Raw genomic sequence first — 24263 nt, forward strand, 5'->3', positions numbered from 1 at the left:
ATTTGCATGACACTTCTGTAGCTGGCATTGCAAGGTATTTATGTGCTGGATATGCTAAACATTCATATGCCCCTTCAGCCATCATTCCAGAGGACATGCTTCCATGATGATGACGCTCGTTTGAAAATTTAATGCGTTAATTAAATTTGTGACTCAACTTCTTGGGGGAGAATGGTATGTCTCCTCCTCTGTTTTACCCGCATTCTGCCATATATTTGTATATCAATCTCAGATGATGACCCAGCACATGTTCTTCATTTTAAGAACACTTTCACTGCAGATTTGACAAAACGCAAAGAAGGTACCAATGTGAGATTTCTAATGTTAGCTATAGCACTCAACCCAAGGTTAAGAATCTCACGTGCCTTCCAAAATCTGAGAGGGACGAGGTGTGGAGCATGCTTTCAGAAGTCTTAAAAGAGCAACACTCGATGTGGAAACTACAGAACCTGAACCACCAGAAAGAAAATCAACCTTCTGCTGGTGGCATCTGACTTGATAATGAAAATGAACATGCACTGGTCTGCGCTGCTTTGGATTGTTATCGGGCAGAACCTATCATCAGCATGGACGCATGTCCCCTGGAATGGTGGTTGAAGCATGAATGGACATATGAATCTTTAGCGCATATGTCACTTTCAGGTGACATAAACAAGAAGGGGGCAGCATTATCTCCTTCAAATGTAAACAAACTTGTTTAGCCTGAGTGGCTGAAAAAGAAGTAGAACTGAGTGGACTTACAGGCTCTAAAATTTTACATTGTTTTATTTTTGAATACAGTTTTTTGTACATAATTCTACATTTGTAAATTCAACTTTCATGATAGAGATTGCACTACAGTACTCCTATTAGGTGAATTGAAAAATACTGTTTCTTTTTGTTTACAGTGCAAGTACATGTAATCAAAAATACATATAAAGTGAGCACTGTACACTGTATTCTGTGTTGTAATTGACATCAATATATTTGAAAATATTTAAATGGTATTCTACTGTTTAACAGTGCGATTAATCACGATTCATTTTTTTAGAATCTCTTGACAGCCATACTTTCTGTATCATATATGCATCTCCAAGGCTCAACAAAACTTAAAAGCCAGACCAGGAAAATAATTCCCAATCCCGTTTTACCCTCCCCTCTTCCTAGCTTCCAAGGCACAATGGCATAGCCACACAGCATATACTGCACAGGCCAAAAATCACAATGCACATGCCACTTACTATCTCTGAGGTTTCCCCAAGACTGCAAAGAATCTGAGGTCTGAGAAGGAATCTAATAAGCTTTCTAGGGAGACTGTTGCAGTGGCGAAGGACAGCGTTGCAATTTCCAGGGACAGCATTGCCATGGTCCAAGACGGTACAGAAAAATATAAGAGAATGCAGAGGCAACTCTTAGAGGCAATACAAAGCCAAAATGCCTCTTTGCAGCAAATGTTTCAGTTAAGGCGGCAGGCAATGCACTACTGCAAAACAGTGCCTCCTCATGTTATGCAGCCTCTGGACAACGTGGACTACTGGGAGCAACAGCTTCTGCTCCCCACTGTATCATCAGAACACTACTCCCGGAGGCCATTCCCCCCCTTGCCCCCAGCTTAGGGCACCAAGAACAGTGCACCTGGGTCCCCATTTCTCTTGAGCCCTCTATTGCCCTTGATAACTGTTGAGCTACAGCAGTCCGTGCCAGAAGTCTGACAAACCAGAAAAGGAAGAACCTGCTTGCCTGTGATGAGGAGCTCCCCCCCACAACTCGTTGTGTTGGGCCCTGCACTGCACTGTTGGATTTTGCTGTTTCATTTTACAGGTAGTTTAATGAAAGGGTTCTTTGTAGTTTCCTTCATAATTAAAAGCTGTTTTTTCATTTTTTTTCAGTTGACATGCATTTTTGTTTAATAAAAGAGCGTTGACCATTCATTTTATACAGAAAACCATTGGTTGCACTAATTCCTAAGGGCTTATGAACAAATGCTGGCAAAAACAAGGTATAGTACGGATTGCCACAGTGTTGCACTTCTGCCCATAAACAACACAGAACTGCACAACAATCCCATGGGGTCAGGGCGTGGATGGAAGTTAACAGCTGGAAATGTAGCTGCACAGTTTCAGGCCTGAGACCCAAAATAAGAGCATTAGGCACCCCTGACAATATTGCCCTGGCTGTGTGCATTTTGTATGGGGTTTCTTGCTGACTGTTCAAACTGCTGAGCAAGTCTCTGCACCTTAGCCTTACAGGTGCAGGGGAGGCTTTTCCCCTCACTCTCAAATATTGTACAAAATACCATGTAGTCCTTCCTCCATAAATTTAAAAAGAGCTGGGTTCCAAAACATCCTAGTGCTGTGGACACTTTAAGACCACCTCAATTTAAGTGTAAATCTGCATTGGTAGTTGGCAACCCCCTGGAACACTATGGAGAAATACCTATTCCTGTTTATGAATTCTGAGCTCTGATTTGGGGATACAGGGCTTAGCCAAATGATAGCCACATGGGTCCCATCAATTGCTCCAATGTAGTTTTGGAATTCCATGTGTACAAAGCCATCTATAATCTCCTAAGTGTTGCCAAGCTTTATAACCCAGTGCAACAGTACCTTTGCCATGGCCTTATGCACCTGCATGAGAATGGCCCCAATGGTTGCTTTCTCCTTGCTGAATTGGTTTGCAGCAGACCGGTAGTATTTGGGGTGGCTTCCAGATGGTTATGGGGCACCACATGTTGGCACACTGCTGCTCTAGGTCTGGGTTCAGCACATATCTTCAGAAAAGTTTCCTTCTCCATCCTGAAATTTTTTGGTCGCTGCTGATCATCCCTGGTCTGCAGAACAATCCTCTTCCCACCAATCCACATTGCCTTCCTGAGTCCAGAAACAATAGCTATGAAGCTGCACCAGGAACCAGTACTCTTACTATCTGGCTTGATGTCTTCCTTGTTCGACAGTGTTCATCAGAGCTCAAGCTTTTCCTTTTGTATTACACTGAATTGCCAGTTCCACAATTTTTCCTAAGGTAAAAGCTGAAACTTTGTGAAGTATGCAAGGCCTAGTATCTCTTTCAATTTGTGCAAACACTTTATCACAGCTTTCGCTGCATATGTTACAGGCAACCGTTTAGTCCAATGTTTCTTTAGTAATACAGCTTCCAGCCTTCATGCTGAAACACATCTGAGGACCATGATCCTTTTCAGAGGGCTAAAGAATTGCAGAACTGATACTCATGTTAATTAAATCTTTTGGACGCTTTTTCATTCTCCAGCATTCATGCCTATTCAGCATTTTTGTGAAGGAGTTTTCTTAAGCGAGTTAGTTGGGGATGAACTTACTGACCTAGTTCAATATGTGAATTCCTTTTTTGTCATTTGGATGTCCTGATGTTCCAAGTTCCTTGAAACTTTGGAATTATGAGACAGTATTCCCTTAGCATCAAGTTCTGTCCTAAGTAATGTAGATAACGTCAATTGTTTGAAACTGACAATTGACTCTCTTCAGTTGCAGGTTGTTTCTTATTACAATGTCTGGAACTTTTTACGGTGATTCCTGGTGTCCAGTAGTGGTGCTGCTCCAGACTGCCATCAGTGTACACTTTTGCAGTCTTCTGAAAGACATGGCACTTACAGTGAAATACTTTTGGTACTGAGCACATTTCTGAGTGCTATATCAAGAAGCTGTATCCGTCAAATGAAAATGCAAATCTTGGTGCTCCCTTTGCTGAGAGGAATCTGACAAAACACTGCAAAAGCATCTGATTTGAAGAATTGACTTCTGCTATTTCACCAATCATTTCATTTCTAGGCAAGATTAAACGTTCCTTTTATTGTTCAGAGCCCCTCTTTTCTGTCCTCAAATACTAATGAGTTGACCCAGTCTATTCACTCTTCTTCTGTTTTGTCGAGGACGCCACCTGTTCTTATTTTTGGCAGCTTTTTCTCTAGTTTGTGGGAGAGTAATATGTATAACTAGTGGTCTCTCTTCTTAAGGCTTGTGAGACACTAGAGATGGCAAGTATAACAGGGGAGAGAATCCTCCATTCTGTGGACACATGATTATAGGATGCATTTAGCCCATTCATATCTGGTTCAAGCTTGTTTTGATATTTATTCCAACTCCGACATGTACCTTCTTGATGAGGCCAAGCACCTCAGCCATGGAAGCCAAAGATTGATTGATTTTGCTTTTGCTGATATTCTAACACATACATTCTTGTTTTGTTTTAGTATATCTGTGACAATTGACACTTGCTTAGGAATGGAATGTGCTCCTTACTACAAGATTTCAGTTTCACCTTTGACTTCTTAGGGCATGGCTACACTCGCAGATGGAGAGCGTTTTGAGTGAAACCAGCCTTTGTAGAGGGCAGTAGGGAAAGCGCTGCAGTCTGTCCACAGTGACGGCTTCAAGCACGCTGCCATGGCCATGTTTGCGGCACTTGCAGCTGCGTTGGGAGTGGTGCATTATGGGCAGCTATCCCAGCATGTAAGTGACTGCAACGTGCTTTTCAAATGGGGTGGGGTGTAGTGTGACAGGGAGTGTGTATATGGGGGGGGGGAGAGTGTTTTTGGGGGGCTGAGAGCATGTCAGCGTGCTGTCTTGTAAGTTCAGACAGCAGCAGACCCCTCGCTCCCCAGCATTCCACACTGTTTGCTTTGTCTCGGAGCAGATAAGCAGCCGTCTGTCAGAAACGGAGCTTTGAAAGGGCATATCCGCATTCCTGCAGCGATTCCAAACAATGACAAGAGTGGCCACTTGACTTAAGGGGATGATGGGACGTTTCCGGAGGCCACTCAGAGCGCAGCAATGCAACACCTCGTTCACACTGATGCCCGGGCGTTGTAGCCAAGGTGCAGCAAATGTTCTACTTGCTGAGGTGGAGTTCCAGGAGTGCTCGTGTCGCGGAGTCAGAGCGCTCTACGTGCCTTGCCAGTGTGGATGGGGAGTGAGCTAGGGCGCCCAGGGCCGCTTTAATGCGCACTAACTCGCAAGTGTAGCCAAGCCTTTAATCCTTAAGAAACTGAAAGAGCGGTTCAGAGAAAGTAGAGATTTATTTGTGTTGCTGTGTCTGGTTTGTAAGCCATTTGTACAAATTTGCATTAGTTGCTCTTTGAGATTGTGGATGTTTTCTTCCTTTGTGTTCATGAACAGCTCCTCTCATTCACTTGGGGGACACTTTACTCTGCCTTCAGCTCAGACACTTCCAAGTCTTGTCTGCATCACCTTTGCAAACTGCTTGGGCTTTATTACAGTTTATAGACCATCCCTCCCCAATGCTGGACTCTTCTTATACTTGTGCCAGTTGCTACATCACACACATGTTTTTGACGTGTGACTTTTCCGCTTTGTCCTTTTATTCTTTGAACGTCTTTCTTACTTTGCCCTGGTCTACACTACGAGTTTAGGTCGAATTTAGCAGCATTAGATCGATTTAACCCTGCACCCGTCCACACAACGAAGCCACTTTTGTCAACTTAATGGGCTCTTAAAATCAATTTCTGTACTCCTCCCCGATAAGGGGATTAGCGCTGAAATCAACATCACCAAGTCGAATTTGGGTTAGTGTGGATGCAATTGGACAGTATCGGCCTCCGGGAACAATCCCACAGTGCTCCATTGCGACTGCTCTGGACAGCACTCTCAATTCGGATGCACTGGCCAGGTACATGAGAAAAGCCCTGCAAACTTTTGAATTTCATTTCCTGTTTGGCCACCGTGGCGTGACCACATAGATCTCATCAGCATAGGTGACCATGCAGTCCCAGAATCGCAAAAAAGCTCCAGCATGGACCGAACGGAAGGTATTGGATCTGATTGCTGTATGGGGAGAAGAATCCGTGCTATCGGAACTCAGTTCCAAAAGATAAAATGCCAAAATATTTGAAAAAATCTCCAAGGGCATGAAGGACAGAGACTATCACAGGGACACGCAGCAGTGCCGTGTGAAACTTAAGGAGCTCAGGCAAGCCTGCCAAAAGGGCAAACGGCCACTCTGGGTCAGAGCCCCAGACATGCCACTTATATGATGAGCTGCATGCAATTTAAGGGGGGCCCTTACCACTACCCCACCCCGTCCGTGGACACCTACAAGGGGGGAGTCTCATTCAACAAGGATGAGGATTTTGGGGACAAGGAAGATGATGAGAAGGAAGAGGAGGGGGCTATCACACAGCAGGCAAGAGGAGAAACCTCCCCAACAGCCAGGAACTGTTTATCACCCTGGAGCCAATACCCTCCCAAGGCGGGCTCCCAGATTATGAAGCCGGAGAAGGTGCCTCTGGTGAGTGTACCTTGTAAATATAATACATGCTTTAAAAGCAAGCATGTTTAATGACTGATTTGCTCTGAAGACTTGGGGATGCATTCGCTGCCAGTACAGCTACTGGAAAAGTCTGCTAATGTGTCTGGGGATGGAGTGGAAATCCTCCAGGGACATCTCCATGAAGCTCTCCTGGAGGTACTCCCAAAGCCTTTGCAAAAGGTTTCTGGGGAGGGCAGCCTTATTGCATCCTCCATGGTAGGACACTTTACCACAGCAGGCCAGTAGCACATTTTCCTGGAATCATTGCATAAGAAAGCATGGCAGTGTGTGGTTCCCGTGTTTGCTGGCATTCAAGCAACATGCGTTCTTTATCTCTCTGTGTTATCCTCAGGAGAGTGATATCATTCATGGTCACCTGGTTGAAATAGGGGAATTTTATAAAGGGGACATTCAGAGGTGGCCGTTCCTGCTTGGGCTGTTTGGCTGTGGCTGAAAAGAAATCATCCCTGCTGTTAGCCGCACGGTGGGGGGAGGGGTGAAGCGATCATCCCAGAGAATTGGGTGTGTGGGGGGATTTAGTTGGGTTTGTGCTGCATGTAAACCTGAAAACATCAGCCCCTGTTTTTAAATGGCCAATGAGTCCTTTTTTTTTTTTTTCAATTTTAATCTCCCTTTTTTCCTCCCACAGCTGCAAATGTTTCAATGCTGCGACTAGCATCTCTGTCCCAGAGGGTAGCGCAGATAAGGCGAAAAAAAACGCACTCTCAATGAAATGTTCATAGAATATCAGGGTTGGAAGGGACCTCAGGAGGTCATCTAGTCCAACCCCCTGCTCAAAAGCAGGACCCATCCCCAATTAAATCATCCCAGCCAGAGCTTTGTCAAGCCTGACCTTAAAAACTTCTAAGGAAGGAGATTCCACCACCTCCCTAGGCAACGCATTCCAGTGTTTCACCACTGTTCTCTGAGCTCATGCAGTCCTCCCACACTGAAAGAGCCCAGCAGAATGTGCGGAGTCAGACAATGGCAGAGTCCAGGAAAGCACAAAATGAACGCGAGGAGGGATGCACGAGAGGACAGATGGCTGGAGCAACAAGAGAGGTGGTGGGATCAAGAGGAAAGGTGGTGGCAGCATGATGAAAAGAGGCAGGATGCAATGCTGAGGCTACTGGAGGATCAAACTGATATGCTCCGGCATGTAGTTGAGGTGCAGGAAAGGCACAGACCGCCACTGCAGCCCCTGTGTAACCAACCCCCCCCCCCAAGTTCCATTGCCTCCTCACCCAGATGCCCAAGAATGCGGGGGGGGCCTCCAGGCACTCAACCACTCCACCCCAGAGGACTGCCCAAGCAACAGAAGGCTGGCATTCAATAAATTTTGAAGTGCAGTGTGGCCTTGTGCTTCCTTCCTCCCCCACCCCTCCTGGGCTACCTTGGCAGTTATCCCCCTATTTTGTGTGATGAATTAATAAAGAATACATGAATTTGAAACAATAATGACTTTATTGCCTCTGCAAGCAGTGATCAAAGGGCGGTGGGAGGGCGGTTGGCTTATAGGGAGAGAAGTAGCATTAACCAAGGGGGTGGGTTTTCCTCAAGGAGAAACAAACAGGACTGTCACACTGTAGCCTGGCCAGTCATGAAACTGGTTTTCAAAGCTTTTCTGATGCGCAGCACACCCTGCTGTGCTCTTCTAACCGCGCCGGTGTCTGGCTGCATGTAATCATCAGCCGGGCAATTTGTCTCAACTTCCCACCCCACCATAAACATCTTCCCCCTTACTCTCACAGAGATTGTGGAGCAAGCAGCAATAACAATGGGAATAGTGGTTTCGCTGAGGTCTAACCGAGTCAGTAAACTGTGCCAGCATGCTTTTAAACATCCAAATGCACATTCTATCACCATTCTGCACTTGCTCAGCTTATAGTTGAATTGCTCCTGACTACTATCCAGGGTGCCTGTGTATGGCTTCATGAGCCATGGCATTAAGGGGTAGGCTGGGTCCCCAAGGATAACTGTAGGCATTTCCCCAATGGTTATTTTCTGGTCTGGGAAGTAAGTCCCTTGCTCCAGCTGTTCATACAGACCAGAGTTCCTGAAGATGCAAGCATCATGTACCTTTCCCGGCCGTCCCACATTGATGTAGGTGAAACGTCCCTTGTGATCCACAGTGCTTGCAGCACCATTGAAAAGTACCCCTTGCAGTTTATGTACTGGCTGCTGCCAAGGTGGTCTGGTCCCAAGATAGGGATATGCGTTCCGTCTGTCACCCCACCACAGTTAGGGAATCCCATTGCAGCAAAGCTATCCACTATGACCTACACATTTCCCAGAGTCACTACCCTTGATAGCAGCAGCTCAGTGTTTGTGTTGGCAACTTGGATCACAGCAGCTCCCACAGTAGATTTGCCCACTCCAAATTGATTCCCGACTGACTGGTAGCTGTCTGGCATTGCAAGCTTCCAGAGGGCTATCGCCACTCGTTTGTGAACTGTGAGGGCTGCTCTCATCTTGGTATTCTTGTGCTTCATGGCAGGGGAAAGAAAGTCACAAAGTTCCATGAAAGTGCCCTTACACATGTGAAAGTTTCACAGCCACTGGGAATCATCCCAGACCCACAGCACTATGCGGTCCCACCAGTCTGTGTTTGTTTCCCAGGCCCAGAATTGGTGTTCCATTGCTGCCAGGATGGCCAAATTGCCAGGGCCCGTGCTTTGAGAGAAGTCTGTGTCCATGTCCTTGTCACTGCGCTGCCGTCATCTCCTTGCCTGCTTTTGCAGGTTCTGGTTCCGCATATACTGCATGATAATGCGTGAGGTGTTTGCAATGCTCATAACTGCCTTGGTCATCTGGGCCAGCTCCATGCTTGCCATGGTATGGCATCTGCAGGAGAGCAGAGTTGCAGGGGAAGTGGTGGTTGGATGACCAGTATTGCAGACCTACTGCACCGTCTGCTGCCAGTACGCAACAGCTGAGCAGGCTGCACACTTGCCGTGGTATGGCGAGACAAGAGCAGCTGAGCAGAGTTGAAGCGGCCCTGCGAGACCACCAGGAGAGCAGAGTGGCAGTGGATGACGACAGTCATATGGAGGACCTGTGCGGTGGATTTATAGCATCAGGAGAGCAGAGTTGAAGTAGTGGATGACAACGATGGTTTGCAGACCTATTGCAGCGGCAGCTGAAAGCCGTATAGCGCCCGCATGGAAAAAAGGCGCAAAACAATTGTCGTCTGTTGCTTTCACGGAGGGAGGGGCGACTGATGACACGTACCCAAAACCATCCGCGACAATGTTTTTGTCCCATCAGGCATTGGGAGCTCAACCCAGAATTCCAATGGGCAGTGGAGACTGCAGGAACTGTGGGATAGCCTCGGTACTGTGGATGCACTCTGCCGACTTAATGCGCTTAGTGGGGACACACAGAATCAACTGTATAAAATCGCTTTCTAAAAAACGGACTTCTATAAACTCAATCTAATTTTCATAGTGTAGACACCCTTAGACTAGTAAACCAGAAGGGACCATCATGATTATCTAATATAATTTCTTGCACGTCTCAGGGCAGAGAACCTCACCCACCAATTCCTCTAATAGACCCATAATCTCTGGCTGAGATCCTCAAAACTTGATTTAAAGACTGCAAGTTACACAGAATCCAACATTTTACTTCAGTTCAAACCAGGAAGTGACCCCTGCCCTACCCTGCAGAAGAATGTGAACAATTTCCTGCTCCCCTCCCCCTGCCAAGGTCTCTGCTAGTATGATCTGAGGGAAAATTCCTTCCTGACTTCAAATATGATTATCAGTTAGACCCATTAGCCAGACACCTACAGTAGTAGTAATTCAGAGCCCTCCTCATTTTTGACCATTAGAGATTTGCTAATATCAGTTGTGTATGGGCCATATGCTGTTGTAGGCAGCCTCATCATACTGTCCCCTCCATAAACTTAGCAAGCTCAGTCTTAAAACAAGTTAGGTTTTTTTGCCCCCACTATATTGCTTGGAAGGCTGTTTAACTCTGTGTTTTAGTTTTGTTGCCTGTCCCTCTAGAGCTTTCTTATTCTGCACTTCTGCTTTTATTCTGCCACCTGGCGCATATGAAAATTGCCTTTTCAAGTGTTGGATCCATGCCTCTGAGTAGCCTTTAATGTGTCTTTTTTGAATTGTTACATTCCAACATTGCTTGGCTTTTAATAAAAGGGTCACTTAATGTTCTATATTCATAACACTGGCTTTTTAATGTTAAAGACTTAAATTCCTGTCTCTCCTCCTTTTCCTTTTTTTTTGGTTTTTATCCAGGAAAATGTCATAGGTGACATATTTTCCATAAGGTCCTAATGATCCTCCATACTTCTTTTTTTTCATACATACATACTTTTTTTTCCCCCCTCCACATCCTCCATATGGAATACATTGTGTATATCCAGTACTAGAACACCAACCACTATCAGAGCCATTCTTTTGCTCCTCTTTTATTATACTCGTCCCTATGGCTTCCATATACACTTCAAATTGCTATATACGTGTTTTGTATCAGAATTTCCCATAACTAATAGGGCTGGTTAGGGATTTGCGTGTTGCAGCTGCATGTTGCTACCTCTCAGCAGCAATTTCTTAAGTTTCCCCTTGTTGTAGTCAGTGTCACTTTCATCAAACTTTTGCGGTCTGGTTGCTCTCTTCCTTGATCAGCTAGGAATCTGTACCGTCCACTTCTAGCATGAGGTTTTATTTAAGTGATGACTGAGGCAGGTTTTAGGGTACTTTTTGTTGTTTTAAGTTACATTATTAACTAACAATACAGTGCTGCTGCTGCTGCTGTAATCTGGCATGACTGAATTCTGTCTTAGCCTATGCAACTGTTTCCTAGTGACAGGACCATAAAGCAGCCGGATAAACACAAGTGGGTTGTCAACTATATGGTTGAGGATATGATGCGAAGGCTGGAGGAATACGTGGCGTACCAGAAAACAAAGCAGGAGTGGAGCATGCTGCAGGCATAGGGATCCCTGGAAAGATTGCTGGTGGAAGAATGGAGGCATAGGGAACCCTAGCCATGCTAGCACTAATGACCACAGACTCCTCATGTTACTATATCTTGCAGTCAGTGCAGGATTTAGACAACTGGGGCTGGCTTGGCAATGGACTATTCCACAAACTGGAAGCGCGGGTGTTCTCTGTGTAGTCATATGCAAAGCAAGCAACATGTTTTTTGGAGTGGGGAGGGCGAACAGGAGGAGGAACTTGGCCAGAGAATAACATGTCCTTTAATATTGGCTTCTGAACATTTGTATTCAGTGATGGTTAATGTTTTGTATACAAACGCCATGCACTTGCATTGCACAATATGTAGAATATTTATTGCATGTCATAAAATAACATGTAATAATGATTTTATAGAGGGGTAGTTGGCTTTTTCCTTGAGTTGGTTTGTTTGTTTTAAGTTTGGTTATTTTTGGAAAATGTGGCTTTGTTGGTGCTTTCATAGGAAGGAAGATCCAGGAAGTTTTGTACTAAGCAAAATGTCACAATCACATAGGCACTTAACTTCACATCAAGCCTATATAACCTAAAATAACACTAAAGGTTAAATCACCTCTACCCTATATCAAATAGACTGTTTACACCTCTGTTAAAAAAAGCAGATAATGAAGTGATGAAAACAGGCGACTTCCTTTCCTCACTGCAACCAATTCCAGGATTCATTGGTCTACCTTATGGTTGCCTGTACTAGGCCTGCAAACCAGCGGGGTCCAGAGCCCATGCAAAAACACTTGCCTTTAACCTTGCAGATGTTGTGCTGGGCGCACCAGACCACGGACATATGGACTGCATTGGCATACAAATGGTTTTGTAGGCAGCACCTTCTTGCCATCAGCCTGTCAGATGTGCACAGTACCTCATCCTGTAGCTGCTAAGCTTGTAATTGAATCTTCTTTTGCCAGGGCCCCTGATGTCAGGGTATGATTTCATGAGCTGTGGCCAGAGTGGGTATGCATGGTCCTCCAAAACGACAGTGGTCACAAAGGTCCCATTGATTACAGTGTAATTAAGAGGGAATAAGGTCCCTGCTTCTCTCAGCATTTCAGTGCCAGATCTCTTTAGCACACTGTATTCATGCAACTTTCCCATACTTCACACATTAGTGTTTCTGAATTTGCCTCTCCAGGCCCTACAGAATGATGGAATAGTACCCTTTGCAACTGACACACATGCTTGTTCCTGCTGACTGTCAAACGGTTAGGTATGGGTTTTGGGACTCCATTTTCTGAAAGCCAGCTATTTCAGGAACATTTCTCATGCTCCCCACGAGGGGATAAACCAGTGGTGATCCCTTCACAAATCTCTGTTACCACAACATCAGCAGTTCACTTGCCAACACCAAACTGGTTTGCAGCACGTGTAATAGTCTGGTGTTGCCAGCTTCCAGAGGCCAATAGCAACCTGCTTTTATACCTGTATGGCCTCCCTCAATTGAGTGTTCTGATAATGGAGGGTCAGGGCAAGCTCTTCACACAGCTCCATAAAGGTCTGTTTCCTTATGTGGAAATTCTGGAGCTACTGCTGGTCATCCCATGTCTGCATGATGATGTGATCCTACCACACTATGCTTTGTGGTATATATCCCACTGATCTATAAATACCCACTGTTTTTGTGGGTTTGTTTTACAGCTGTAATATTGATTAAAGGTAGGTTCTAACTGCTTGTTTAGGAAGTTTTCTTTAGGTCTTAATGAGCTGTAACTAAGCTGAAATTTTCCATGTTGAGCATCTGCCTCAGAACTGCAGCAAAAATGGTTCATTTGTTTTTCAGGTTAGGGGAAAATACATTTATGTCCATGTTTTTTATATATATAGCCGCTTCCTGCAGCTCCCATTGGCCAGGAACGGCGAACCGTGGTTACTGGGAGCTGCGGGCGGCTGTACCTGCGGACGGTCAATATAAACAAACGGTCTCGTGGCCTGCCAGTGGATTACCCTGATGGACTGCATGTGTTTTGTGGGCCGCAGGTTGCCCATCACTGAATTGGAGGGTGGTGGTTGGGAGGGACTGAATTAGGCCTGTGGAAAAAAAAATAGTATGAGATCCTGTAATTGAAGACTGCATCATAATGTGTGCGCACAAGGAGGCTAAATCAGGGTTGTACAGGCAACCTGAATTCTGCCATTTTCTAACTTTTGGGTGCTTGACTTTTTGTAACTAGAGCTGTGCAGATTTTTTTGGTTTAATAGTTTATTCGTGTTTGTTCGACACACAACTATTTGCAAATGTGATACCAATTCAGCCAAACATTTTTGTTTTTTTGGGGGTGGGGCTTGGGTGCCATTCACAGAGTGACATCTACTACCTTTATAAGTTTTAGCGCAGTGTTAAGGCACTCATCAGGGATGTGGAAGTTCCTGGGTTCAGTTCCCTCCTCTGCCTGATGTGGAGCTGGGATTTGAGCTTATGTCTTCCACATTGCAGGAGAGTGTCCTCGCCACCAGGCTATGGACTATTCTAGGGTCAGTCTTTCTCAGTCTCTCCCATTGAAGCTGCTCCAGTTTGTATAAAATACTTGAATAGTCATGGGGCGGGAGTGTGTGTGTGTGTGTGTGTGTGTCTGATAGACTGACTCTATAGTCTTGTGGTTAGGGCACCCATCTAGTAGTGGGGAGATCTTAGGTTCTGTCCCTGTTTGACTAACTTGTCAATAGGAGAGACTCAGAACTACACACCATTGTATCCCATAGCCCTGTGGTTAGGGTGCTCTCCTGCAATGTGGGTAGACGCAAGGTCAAATTCCTACTCCACCTCAGGCAAGGGGGAATGGAACCTGGGTCTCCCTGGTGAGTACCTTAACCACTAAGCTAAAAGTTCTAAGGAGGGCAATACCGCCACCCGCTCCTTCTCAATGGTGTGGAGTGTTGTCTTTTTCACCTCCCTGTTTTTTAATGGACAGTATTTTATAACCAACCATCTGTACCTGATGCTTGTTTTTCATTACAAGTGCTCCTGGTTCTTTCTTTGTAAGATCTTAATTTCTTTGTCTCTCATTTAATAGCTGTTTTTTTCTTTGAACTACATGTTTTTACCTTTTAAAGTCAAATATGTAAATGACTTATTGTAAAATATTATTTTTATTAGCAAGCTGAAAAAGCTAAGTGAAGACAGCTTAACTAAGCAGCCTGAAGAAGTCTTTGATGTTCTAGAGAAGCTTGGTGAAGGGTGAGTAAAACTGTTTGTGTGTGTGTGTGTGTGGGGGGGATACATGGGGAAAATAATTAAAATTAATATGATATTAAAAGTGACATAGTGTCAGTGAGCATGAACTAAATTGTGCCTTTTTTTTTTTAGTACTTAAACAGCAAATGCCTGTGTGGGTTTTTTGAAAACCTACCCATGCATTTTTGTCATGCCTTTCTAGAGGCTAGAGTTTCAGATTGCAAACTTTCATGCCTTTCATTTACTGAGGCAGAAAAATAAGTTTATTTTTGTGGTTGTAGTGAAGTCAGGAGCATTTTCTTTGCCACAAGCCACGCTTCATTGCAAATTGGAAAGTAGATGAGAATGTGATATAAAGTTATATTCAGAGTACCTTGTTACCTTCCCTGTTATCATTTTATTGCTCATATAGACTCGTGGAACAAACATTGCAATTATTACACAGCAAAGTATCTTCTTATTGAAGGATTGGTATATACTGTAAGGTTGTTTTGCAGTTTGGCTAGCTGCAAAGATAGCAGATTATTATTTTTACAGAGGGAAAGAGGTTGAAGTAGAGAAGGTACCTGTGGTATAAGAGCTCCATTTTTACTGTGATCTGCCCAGGAAAATTGGTAGCTCTGCAGGTGCTTTATGCTGTTGGGAGGTGTACAAGCCTACTCATCACCACCAGAATTAGGAGCTCCGCAGGCTGTGTAAATTGAAGAGGGGCTGCTTTCCTGGTAGCTGACACAGCCAGTGGTAAGCCTAATTCTGTAGAATTCTATTGAATCTTCTGTCATTATGAATATAGAGAAGTCACATACTTAGGACCAAGTAGTAAACTATAAGGCTAATGATGAGGGACTGAAATGGACAAAACATGAATCTTGTCAATTTCTATTCCCCTGCTGGCTCACAGTTATGGAGCATGTAAGAGGAACAGAGCACTATGCCTTCCAAACAAGCGCAGTATGCTCAATTGCTCATGTGTTTGGGTAGCTCACTCTAGAGGCTAGAGTTTCAGACTGCAAACCTTCATTTTGGGTGCCTGAAAACTGACATGTTATAATAGGGAGAATATTGTAAAATAGAAAAATGTAACTGTAAAAATGTAATTGTAACCTTATTCCTTTTAAATGTTGTATGTATATCCAGAAATTCGGATTATATTTGTGATTAATCTAAGGAGCTATTTACAAAACTAAGATTTTTTTAGTCTCAAGTTTTAGAGGGGAGTTGATAGAGGCATTCAAATTATGAAGGGAATTGTGAAAAAATGATCGGTCTCTCCAATTTCTTGATCCCATGTTAAGAAAACACGAAAGGGTAATAGCAGTTTTTTCTTTGTAATTGTATTTTAGAAAGCATATAACAAATCTTTGTATATTTACAACCACAGCAAATCTGAGTCAAATACCGTAGCTAGATTTTTAAGAAGAGTGGGATAAAATTATGATTTTGTATGCAAATGATGATGAGGATAAATCTCATGGTCAGGATGTAAGCTGATTGCCTGAAGCGGTCAGGAGGGATCTTATTCTTTCCCTCCTTGTTTTGTTCTAATTTACAGCATTTCCTATCTGGCTATGTGTATTATGATGGTGATTTTACCTTTCTCTTAATGTTTTATTAGTTCATTAGCAACTGCTGGAGGTAAGGTACCAGATATAATTAATCAATATTTTGACATAATATGCCAAATACTATGAATTGGCGAAGGTAAACGTTATCTGAGGACTTCCTTTTCAGAGGCACAGTCATGATGAAATTAAAATCTCTTGCAATTTTACAAGCATCTCATGTAGATAATGTTAAAAAAAGACGTCTTTTAAATGAATCCAGTGGTTGGCATGATCTTTTGAATAATGCTGATTGGGAGGAAGGAAGAACTATTTTGGAGAAAAAATTAATTTGTAATTTTTTGTAATTTTTAGATCTTACGGTAGTGTCTTTAAAGCAATACACAAGGAATCTGGACAAGTAGTGGCAATTAAACAAGTCCCTGTCGAGTCAGATCTTCAGGAAATAATTAAAGAAATTTCTATAATGCAGCAATGTGACAGGTATGAGCAATATTACGTATTTATTTATTTATTTATTTATTTAATCATTTGCCTCCTTTTTAAGCATTTATTTGAAAATGTACTTGTAATGTTACGAGCACGGCTGGTCTAGTAAAAGTCTATTTACATTTGATATTCAGTTCTAATTTTAACGACCACTGCATATGTACTTGTTGAAGGTTGAATTTTCCCCTAAGTTCATAGTGAAATGTGATTAATATAAACAACTGAAAGAAAAATATATACTTCTAAATTAATATTAAATTTAGTAATAAATAATAAATAAATAAAGTAATAAATGTTATCCTGAGAAGAATAAGGAAATTTGTTTAGATATGCACTTGATTACAAGCAGTGTCAAACAAAAATAACTTGACATGATTATAATTAAAGAAGGATCTTTTTTTAAAAAGTTTGAAGTGCTGTTAAAATTTCCTGTAAGCAGATAAATCCACCTGAGTTTTTTGAGTCCTCCATTTCAAAGTATTGGCAAGGATTGTTATAGGCCAAGACTAATCACTGTTAATTTTAAAAAATAGAGGGGGGAAAATGTGCTTGGAAAATAGTCTCTATTATACAACTGGCACTTTTGCAACAATGATTACTTTGGAGGAGCTGCTGTTATCCTAGTCTTTCTTTGGACAACTCACTCTCTGATTGTGGTGGCAGCTTTCTCTGATTAGGGCTGCAGGAACAGGGGCCTTCACTTATAAGGAGATAGAAATGAAAATTAGTGTTACAAGTGCTACTTTCACTTAAATTGTTTTGTGCTCTGTGTGTGAGGGGTGTTTTTTGAAAGGATTATGGTCCTGATCCTGCAATGGAATCCATGATGGTGAACCCTTATGCATGTGAGGAGTCTTCTTTAATTTGGTGGTGTAAGGGTCTGTCTGTTTGTGGGATCAAGGCCTAATTCTGCAAAGGTTGGGCTAAAATCTCTCTAGCTGTCTAACTTTCTTTAAACACAAACTTTGTCAGTAACCATTTGGACCAGTCTGCTTTCACAAGTCTTACTTACAGCTGTCCTCTCAAATTAGAGTAGTTTGTACACCCTTGTCTACTGCTGCAGTACTGAGGCTAGCTTACCACTGAGGGACAAAAAAAATCTCCTTCCTCATTCTGAGATTCTGCAGCTACTGCCACTCATCCCAGGTCTCGAAGAACTCAGGGGAGGATTTATGTCCTTTATTTGATATGTTGATGAATGGAAATACAACATGCATAATATATGGCACTATATAAATAAGTGTTCTGTTAAAACTTAATATGGAAAATGCACATAGAGTTCCATAAATATTTCTATAGCAAAACATTAGACTGAACAATATTTAGTTAGCTATTCAGGTTTGTTTTTGAAATAGACTCCTGCAGGTTGTGTGGGGAAAAAAGAGGAAATTTAAAATGATTTCCATGTTGTCCACTCAACACTGGAAAGAGAGAAAAAGGAGAAGGCTCCTGAAGATAGTGAAAAGGGGAATAGACTTTTCCGAAGGAAAAGGGAAGTGGAGAAGGTGCTTTCCCTTCATCAGAAAGCAACTGGTGATTGGGGAGATCTTTTTATTTATTTGAGGGGTGTGGGTGTATTGTAGGTCATTCTACATGTGCCTCCATCATTTTGGTGAAGGAACCAAACTTCTGGAAGTCTAACCAGGCCTTTACGAGGCCTTGATTAAGGTAGTCCCATCATGACCTAAAATTCGCTCAACTGCACCACACAATCTTTGGCTGTCCTAGTGACTTCCCAATTCTCATTTTATTAGAACTGACCGTGGATATTTTTTTCATTGTTGAGGATCATTAATACATGAATCTCAACTGTTTTGTGTTTATATTTAGTCCCTATGTTGTCAAGTACTATGGCAGCTACTTTAAGAACACAGATCTATGGATTGTTATGGAGTATTGTGGAGCTGGCTCTGTCTCGGACATAATTAGATTACGGAATAAAACAGTAAGTTCCCTTTTTTATGTGTATCTTTTTATACTGTTTTTTAATTATAACTTTTAGTCTTAAGTAATCTGACTAAGAGAAAAGATTTGCCTACAGGCTTTGTCTAACTCTTGGGAAATTTTTGAAGAGGGCTTAATCCTAAAAACATGTCTACACTGCGCAAAAAAAAAAAAGTGTTCTTGGGTTTGCTAACCCAAGTTAGCTAACTTGAGTTAAAATAGCAGTGAAGACATGGCAAGTTGGCTTTTAACTCCTATTAGCAGCTCGAGTAGGGGAGCCCAGTACTGAACTCAAACTGCTAACCCAAGGTAAAAGCTGAGTTACTGGGTATGCCTACACTGCAAAAACAAACAAGCAAAACACCACGTGGCAGTGAGTTTCAGAGCCTGGGTCAACTGACTTGGACTTGTGGGGCTAAAATGAGCACTGCAGACATTCCTGCTCAGGCTAGATCTGGGGGTCTGACACCTGCCTCATTCGCATGGTTTCATAGCCCAAGCTCTAGCCTGAGTGGGAATGTTTACACTGATATTTTTAGCCCTGTAGTGTGAGTCCTGTGAGCCTGAGTCAGTTGACCCAAGCTTTGAGACTTGCTGCCACAGGTTTGGTTTTTTTTTTTTTTTACAGTGTAGACATAGCCACTGTGTCTTCGCTGCTGTTTTAACCCTGAATTAACGAACTCAGGTTAACTAAACTGGGTTGAGAACACTGTCTTTGCCATGTAGACATGCCCTTAATATTGGGCACTCTTTATTTCATTGAGACTAAAGGGAATTGAAAGTTGTGATTAGAATATCTTAATCTATGAAACCTCTCCGGATGGTAGCCCTCAAATATGGAATTTATTTCAGCTACACAAATATTGCCTCTTCATCTGCAAGATCACAAAATTCAGTTTATTTTCACTTGATAATTTTACACATTTTAAAAGGACACTCATGGCATAATTTGTAGCTCTAAAATGTACAAATTCTTTTTATCACTGATAGAAAGAATTGAAACTGTAATACTTTGTTCTTCTTTACTCTTTCACCTCTCACTTGCCATCCTTTAGGTACCTTGTTTAGGAGGTTGAGCTGTTGATTAGGCTTTTGTTTTTTTCTTTCCCCAAAATTGATATTCCAGCATTTATTTTGACATCTCCCTGCACCATATGTAACAAAATCTTTCTTGGGGAGGAGAGGAATTATGATGTTTTTGTCCTATCAAGTACTCACTAGGTGCAGGCTAGCATTATCACCCAATTGCTCCCCCCCCCCAATATTTGTATTTTTCTTTTTCCTTTTATGGAAAGGAGTTGTCTTTAGAATGACAAATGTTATATTACCTAGGTGCCATGTTTAGTTTAAAACTAATTTTTGTTATAAAATACTGTATGCAATACTTTATTACAAGTGAAATCCCTTTGATGTTGAGTTTTTGTGAATACTCCCAGATCTCAACAATAGCCTATTTATGGTAGCAAAGGTTTTTCCCTGAAAAGCATCTGTACTCAGTGTTTTTTCTGAGTTACTGTTGAATAAATGTTGTCCAGACCTCCTGACCTTTACGACTTGTCCAGTTTGTAAAGGGAGAATAGTACTTGGAACTATTGTTTGTGTGTGTATATGGGGGTGTGTGAGGTGTGTGGCTTTTTTTTTTAAGGGGTCTATTCTATTAAGTCGTAATTTGAAAGATGAAGAAGTTGCTTTCTATTTCATGACTAGTAAATGGAACAGAAGGAGTTGTTCTAATTTGCTTCAATAACCTAATTTTAAAATATGCCCTTAAAAGTATAATCTTCTTCCCCTCTCCCCATGCCCTTACCAGCAAATCATTTCAGGCTGTTTGAAAGAGATTTAAGCAGTTTCAATAAACCTGCATGTAGTTATGATGTATTTAGTTAATCACATTTCCACTAAAATCAGTTAACTGTTTACGTTGTATAACCCTAAATGAAAAAGCTATTTACAAGAGTAGCTAAGGCAAGTTGTGTCCCCCATTAGTGGTTGCCATGATTTATAAGAATGAAACTACCTTATTTTTCTGCATAATGATGGAGGAACAAGACAATGTATACTGTTGATTCTCTGGAACAGTAACTTGATTGCTGTATGACTTTTTATTACATGATGGAAAACTTCTGACTACATATTACTGGAATAAGGCTGGCTAAATACTTCAATACTTTGTGGTTCACCTAAAATAAAGTTTGTTTGTGGAAACAATAAGTTGGAAACTTGTTTTAGTGTTTTTATGTTTTCCACAAGAAATAAACCACTTAGAGGGAGACAAGTTAATTCTTAGTTTGATAGAATGTGTATTAACTGGCCATTGCCATTCATAGTTACTTGCAGTATTGTTATAGCTGTGTTGGTCCCAGGTTATAAGAGAGACAGGGTTGATGAGGTAATACCTTTTATTGGATGAACTTTTGTTGGTAAAGGAGACAAGTTTATCAGCTTACACAGAACTTTTCTTCAGGTCTGGGAAAGGCACTCAGGCTCTTGCAGCTAAATACAAGGTAGAATGTATTGTTTAGCATAGGTAGTAAGCACATATTGTAAAAGACACTGTAAAGTCAACAGCTTGTCTCTTTCACCAACAGAAGTTGGTCCAATAAAAGATATTACCTCACCTCTTTTCTCATTCATAGTTGTGTATTTTAGAATTTTCCTAGATCATCACCATAAACCAATACAATGGTTGCTTCAGGAAAAACATTCTTAATTTAGGGATTATAGGTAGAAAATAGATAAAATAGATTAAGGTTTAACAATCTCTGTAACTGTTTATACTGTCCTCCCGAAAAACAACCAACCAGCCTGTGGACAAGGTAATGGAAGATGGCTCTGTGAATTTTTTTTTTTTTAAATTCTTATTTAAAAATAGGTGAGGAAAGGATGGAAGTTTTTTTTTTCATGTTTATTAAAAAAAAAAAAAAATCTCAAAGCACTCATTCTTTGCCCTTGGTGCCTGTTTGTAAACTTAAAAATGTACCATATAATACACATACATCTCCACCAAATCCTTTCAACCGTCAGCCCACGCCTTTGTCAAAAGACTGAGCAGAAAGATTTGGGCTTTGCAGCATGTCAAGAAAGTTACAAATCTTGGCTCAGCCCTGTTTAACCAAAAGTATGGGAAACAAATTCCAGAATTGGGTACCCTTCAGACCCTTGTTAGCCACTCCCCTTTCGTGTCAAGGGGGCTCCAGCTCAAAAGAGAGGCAGCCTCTCAGGTAATGAAGTCCCAAAACATTTATTGCTTTATAGCGTAAGTCAACCCCTGGAATCCCTTCCAGAAGTTTATTGGAAGCCAGTATATATCCAGGAAGAAGTAGTGTAATGTGCTCTCAGTATGCAACTTCATTTAAGAGGGCCATGATAGTCTCCACTAGCTTCACGTTTTGAATGGTCCCAAGGTGTGACCCTATTATTATTCTGAGATGACAAAGATATGGCTAGCTTTATCAAGGCTCACATCAGAGGGGAAAAGGGCACTCTTCTCCATAGGCACTGATGAAGGGAAAGTGTACATGACCATAGCCATCATTTGGTGATCCAGGATGTAATAAAGCACTCAGGTTGCACACCTCTGCTACTCTCCCTCCATTACAGGTGCCATTGTAAGTTTTAACTGTTTTCACCAGGCCAACAACATTCTAACTTTCCTGTCTGGATTAATTTGTAACCAGCTAGTTCTCATCCAAACCCATAGTTAATGTAGCCACTGGGTAACTTATTCCATTGTTCCATCATATCAGACATGATGGAGATCGGAGTTGTGATGCTGAATACACTGCAGCCTATGTTTCCTCACTAATCCCACCAGCATCCTCAAACAGAAGTAACTGTGGTACCACTAAACCCCTGTGGTATCCTGCAGGAAAGAATCCTTTGGGCAAAGGAATCCACAGCCAATGTTTTTTTTTTTTTTTTCAGAAAGCTAAGAGTGACTCCGTCCCCCAACTGCTTTAGTTCACAAGCAAAGGAACAATATCGAAGCTGGTGACCAATATAAAAGGATCAGCACAGATTCTCTCTTTTTCCGTTACTAGGCGATCATCCACTAGTATAACCGGTGCAATTTCTATCTCATATCCAGGCTTGTAAATCTATAAACTGGGGTCAAGGAAACTAGAGGACTGGAAAAATCAAAACAAACAACAAACCCCACCCACATTAATTTTTCCACCACAACCTTTTCATGACCTTCCCCAAAAATGAAGACTGTCATTATATAGATTGTATATAGATTGTCAGCATCAAAATTGGCTTCTTGAGCACTGGCTTCACTGTAGCTGTAAGAGCTACTTGCACTCTGCCCTTCCATAGGGAAATGTTGACAGTCTTAAGAAGGAACCCACCACTTTCCCTACTGACCTTCACCAGCCAGGAAGGTCATGGGTCCACCTCACAGGTTGTAGCACAAAGCTACTTCAGTACCTCTTTAACTTCAGTGAGCAATACTGGCTGAAATTCATAAGACTAATTCATTGTTTCCTTAAGACAGTGTTCCATTTCTACAGAAGTAGACAGTTTATTCTAAATTCAAACAATTTTTATTTGCCAAGTAATATGAAAATTTTGAGGGGAAGAACTCAACTCTATAATTGTGATGAGACAGCTAGGATTGGGCAAGCTATTGGCCACTAAGGATGGTATTTTTCTGTATTGGATTTCCTTTGGAAGGGAAAAAAACTATATAATTGGTTGCAGTCTGCATGAGATTTCGGTCACTGGTGTTCTGGCTGTCTCATCTCTCACTTGATCTGTCTTTTCTGGGAACCATGGTGAAGATGGAGCTTGTGCAGAGAGCATTTAGGGGCCACTGTTTCAATAGTGGATGACCGAATACTAATCTAAAGCTTACCAAAACCATTAATAGGTTGTTTTTCTGAAAGATCACTGGTATCTGTAGTGGCTGCGTGGAAACTCAGTGGTTTCATTAACTACCGAGGGTGGACTCTCAAGATATGTCTGTCACTGTGGATGGATAAATTCTTCCTAACTTCAGAGATTGTGGATGATCAATGATGGGGGGAAATGGTTCCTCAATCATAACTCAAGCACAAGATCCAGAGTGTGTCTAGCCTTATGAATGGAGCCTGTGACTGCCTGGGACAGTCCAGTAATTGTAATGGGAGCTGTGAAATTCTTAGCCAATCCACAGGTAACATCCCCTACAATGAAATCCTCAGGCACTGACATTTTGACTATTCCAGATTTGATCCTGTGGGCCAGAATCACTTTAAATGCTGACAAAACCCATAGTTAAAAAAAACAACAACAACAAAACCCTAAGAAAAAATGCAGGTCATTGGGAGCTTTCTTCAAATAAGATATTCAGTATGTGGCCCTCTGTTGGAAGCTGGGAAACCTGTTTTCCCCTGTATGATGGCCTTATTTTCTGACTTTAAAATCTTAATTTTGTAAGAGTGTGAAAACTTTTTATAGTTGCAAGGCTAATGTTGGTAAAATTGCATATGGTGAAGTACCTAGATACTAATTTGGCCAACGTCACTGTAATATCTGAGTGCTTATTGACGTGCTATTTAAGCTAAAATTTTGTTTAACTATATGTATGATTAATAGCAAAGGCATTCTGTGGCATTTCCCAAATCTCAGTGTAGTCCTTAGTCACCCATTCAAAAATATATTTAATATTCTACAATAGAATCACCTTTTTTTAGTACTAGGTACTTAATTACTACAAAGCTGTCCTTCACTAGGCACGTAAGGAGTTACTGTCAACTCCAAATTTGTCCCAAAGTTTAAATTTACTTAAAAACAAGCTTGTAGAAAACAAGACAAAAAGAAATATTTCCAGGTACAGAAAGATTT

At 41.8% G+C, this 24263-nt stretch overlaps 1 protein-coding gene across 7 annotated transcripts in view; it reads left to right on the plus strand.

Annotated features, from left to right (window-relative positions):
- The window catches only part of STK3 (serine/threonine kinase 3), a 294979-nt gene that overhangs the window by 15080 nt on the left and 255636 nt on the right, over positions 1–24263 (plus strand). For 6 of the 7 annotated variants that reach the window (XR_012157123.1, XR_012157124.1, XM_073330482.1 and 3 more), the window contains exons 2-4: positions 14365–14445; positions 16359–16487; positions 18324–18438. Coding sequence is in view for 4 of the 7 variants with exons in the window: in XM_073330482.1 (XP_073186583.1) it covers positions 14365–14445; positions 16359–16487; positions 18324–18438 (325 nt within the window). In the remaining 3 variants the exon portion in view is untranslated. Of the gene's footprint in view, positions 1–14364; positions 14446–16358; positions 16488–18323; positions 18439–24263 lie in introns of those variants that run through there. The other variant, XM_073330481.1, reaches the window with a different exon arrangement.

This window comes from Lepidochelys kempii, chromosome 2 (assembly GCF_965140265.1).
Source record: "Lepidochelys kempii isolate rLepKem1 chromosome 2, rLepKem1.hap2, whole genome shotgun sequence".
NCBI classification, from domain to species: domain Eukaryota; kingdom Metazoa; phylum Chordata; order Testudines; family Cheloniidae; genus Lepidochelys; species Lepidochelys kempii.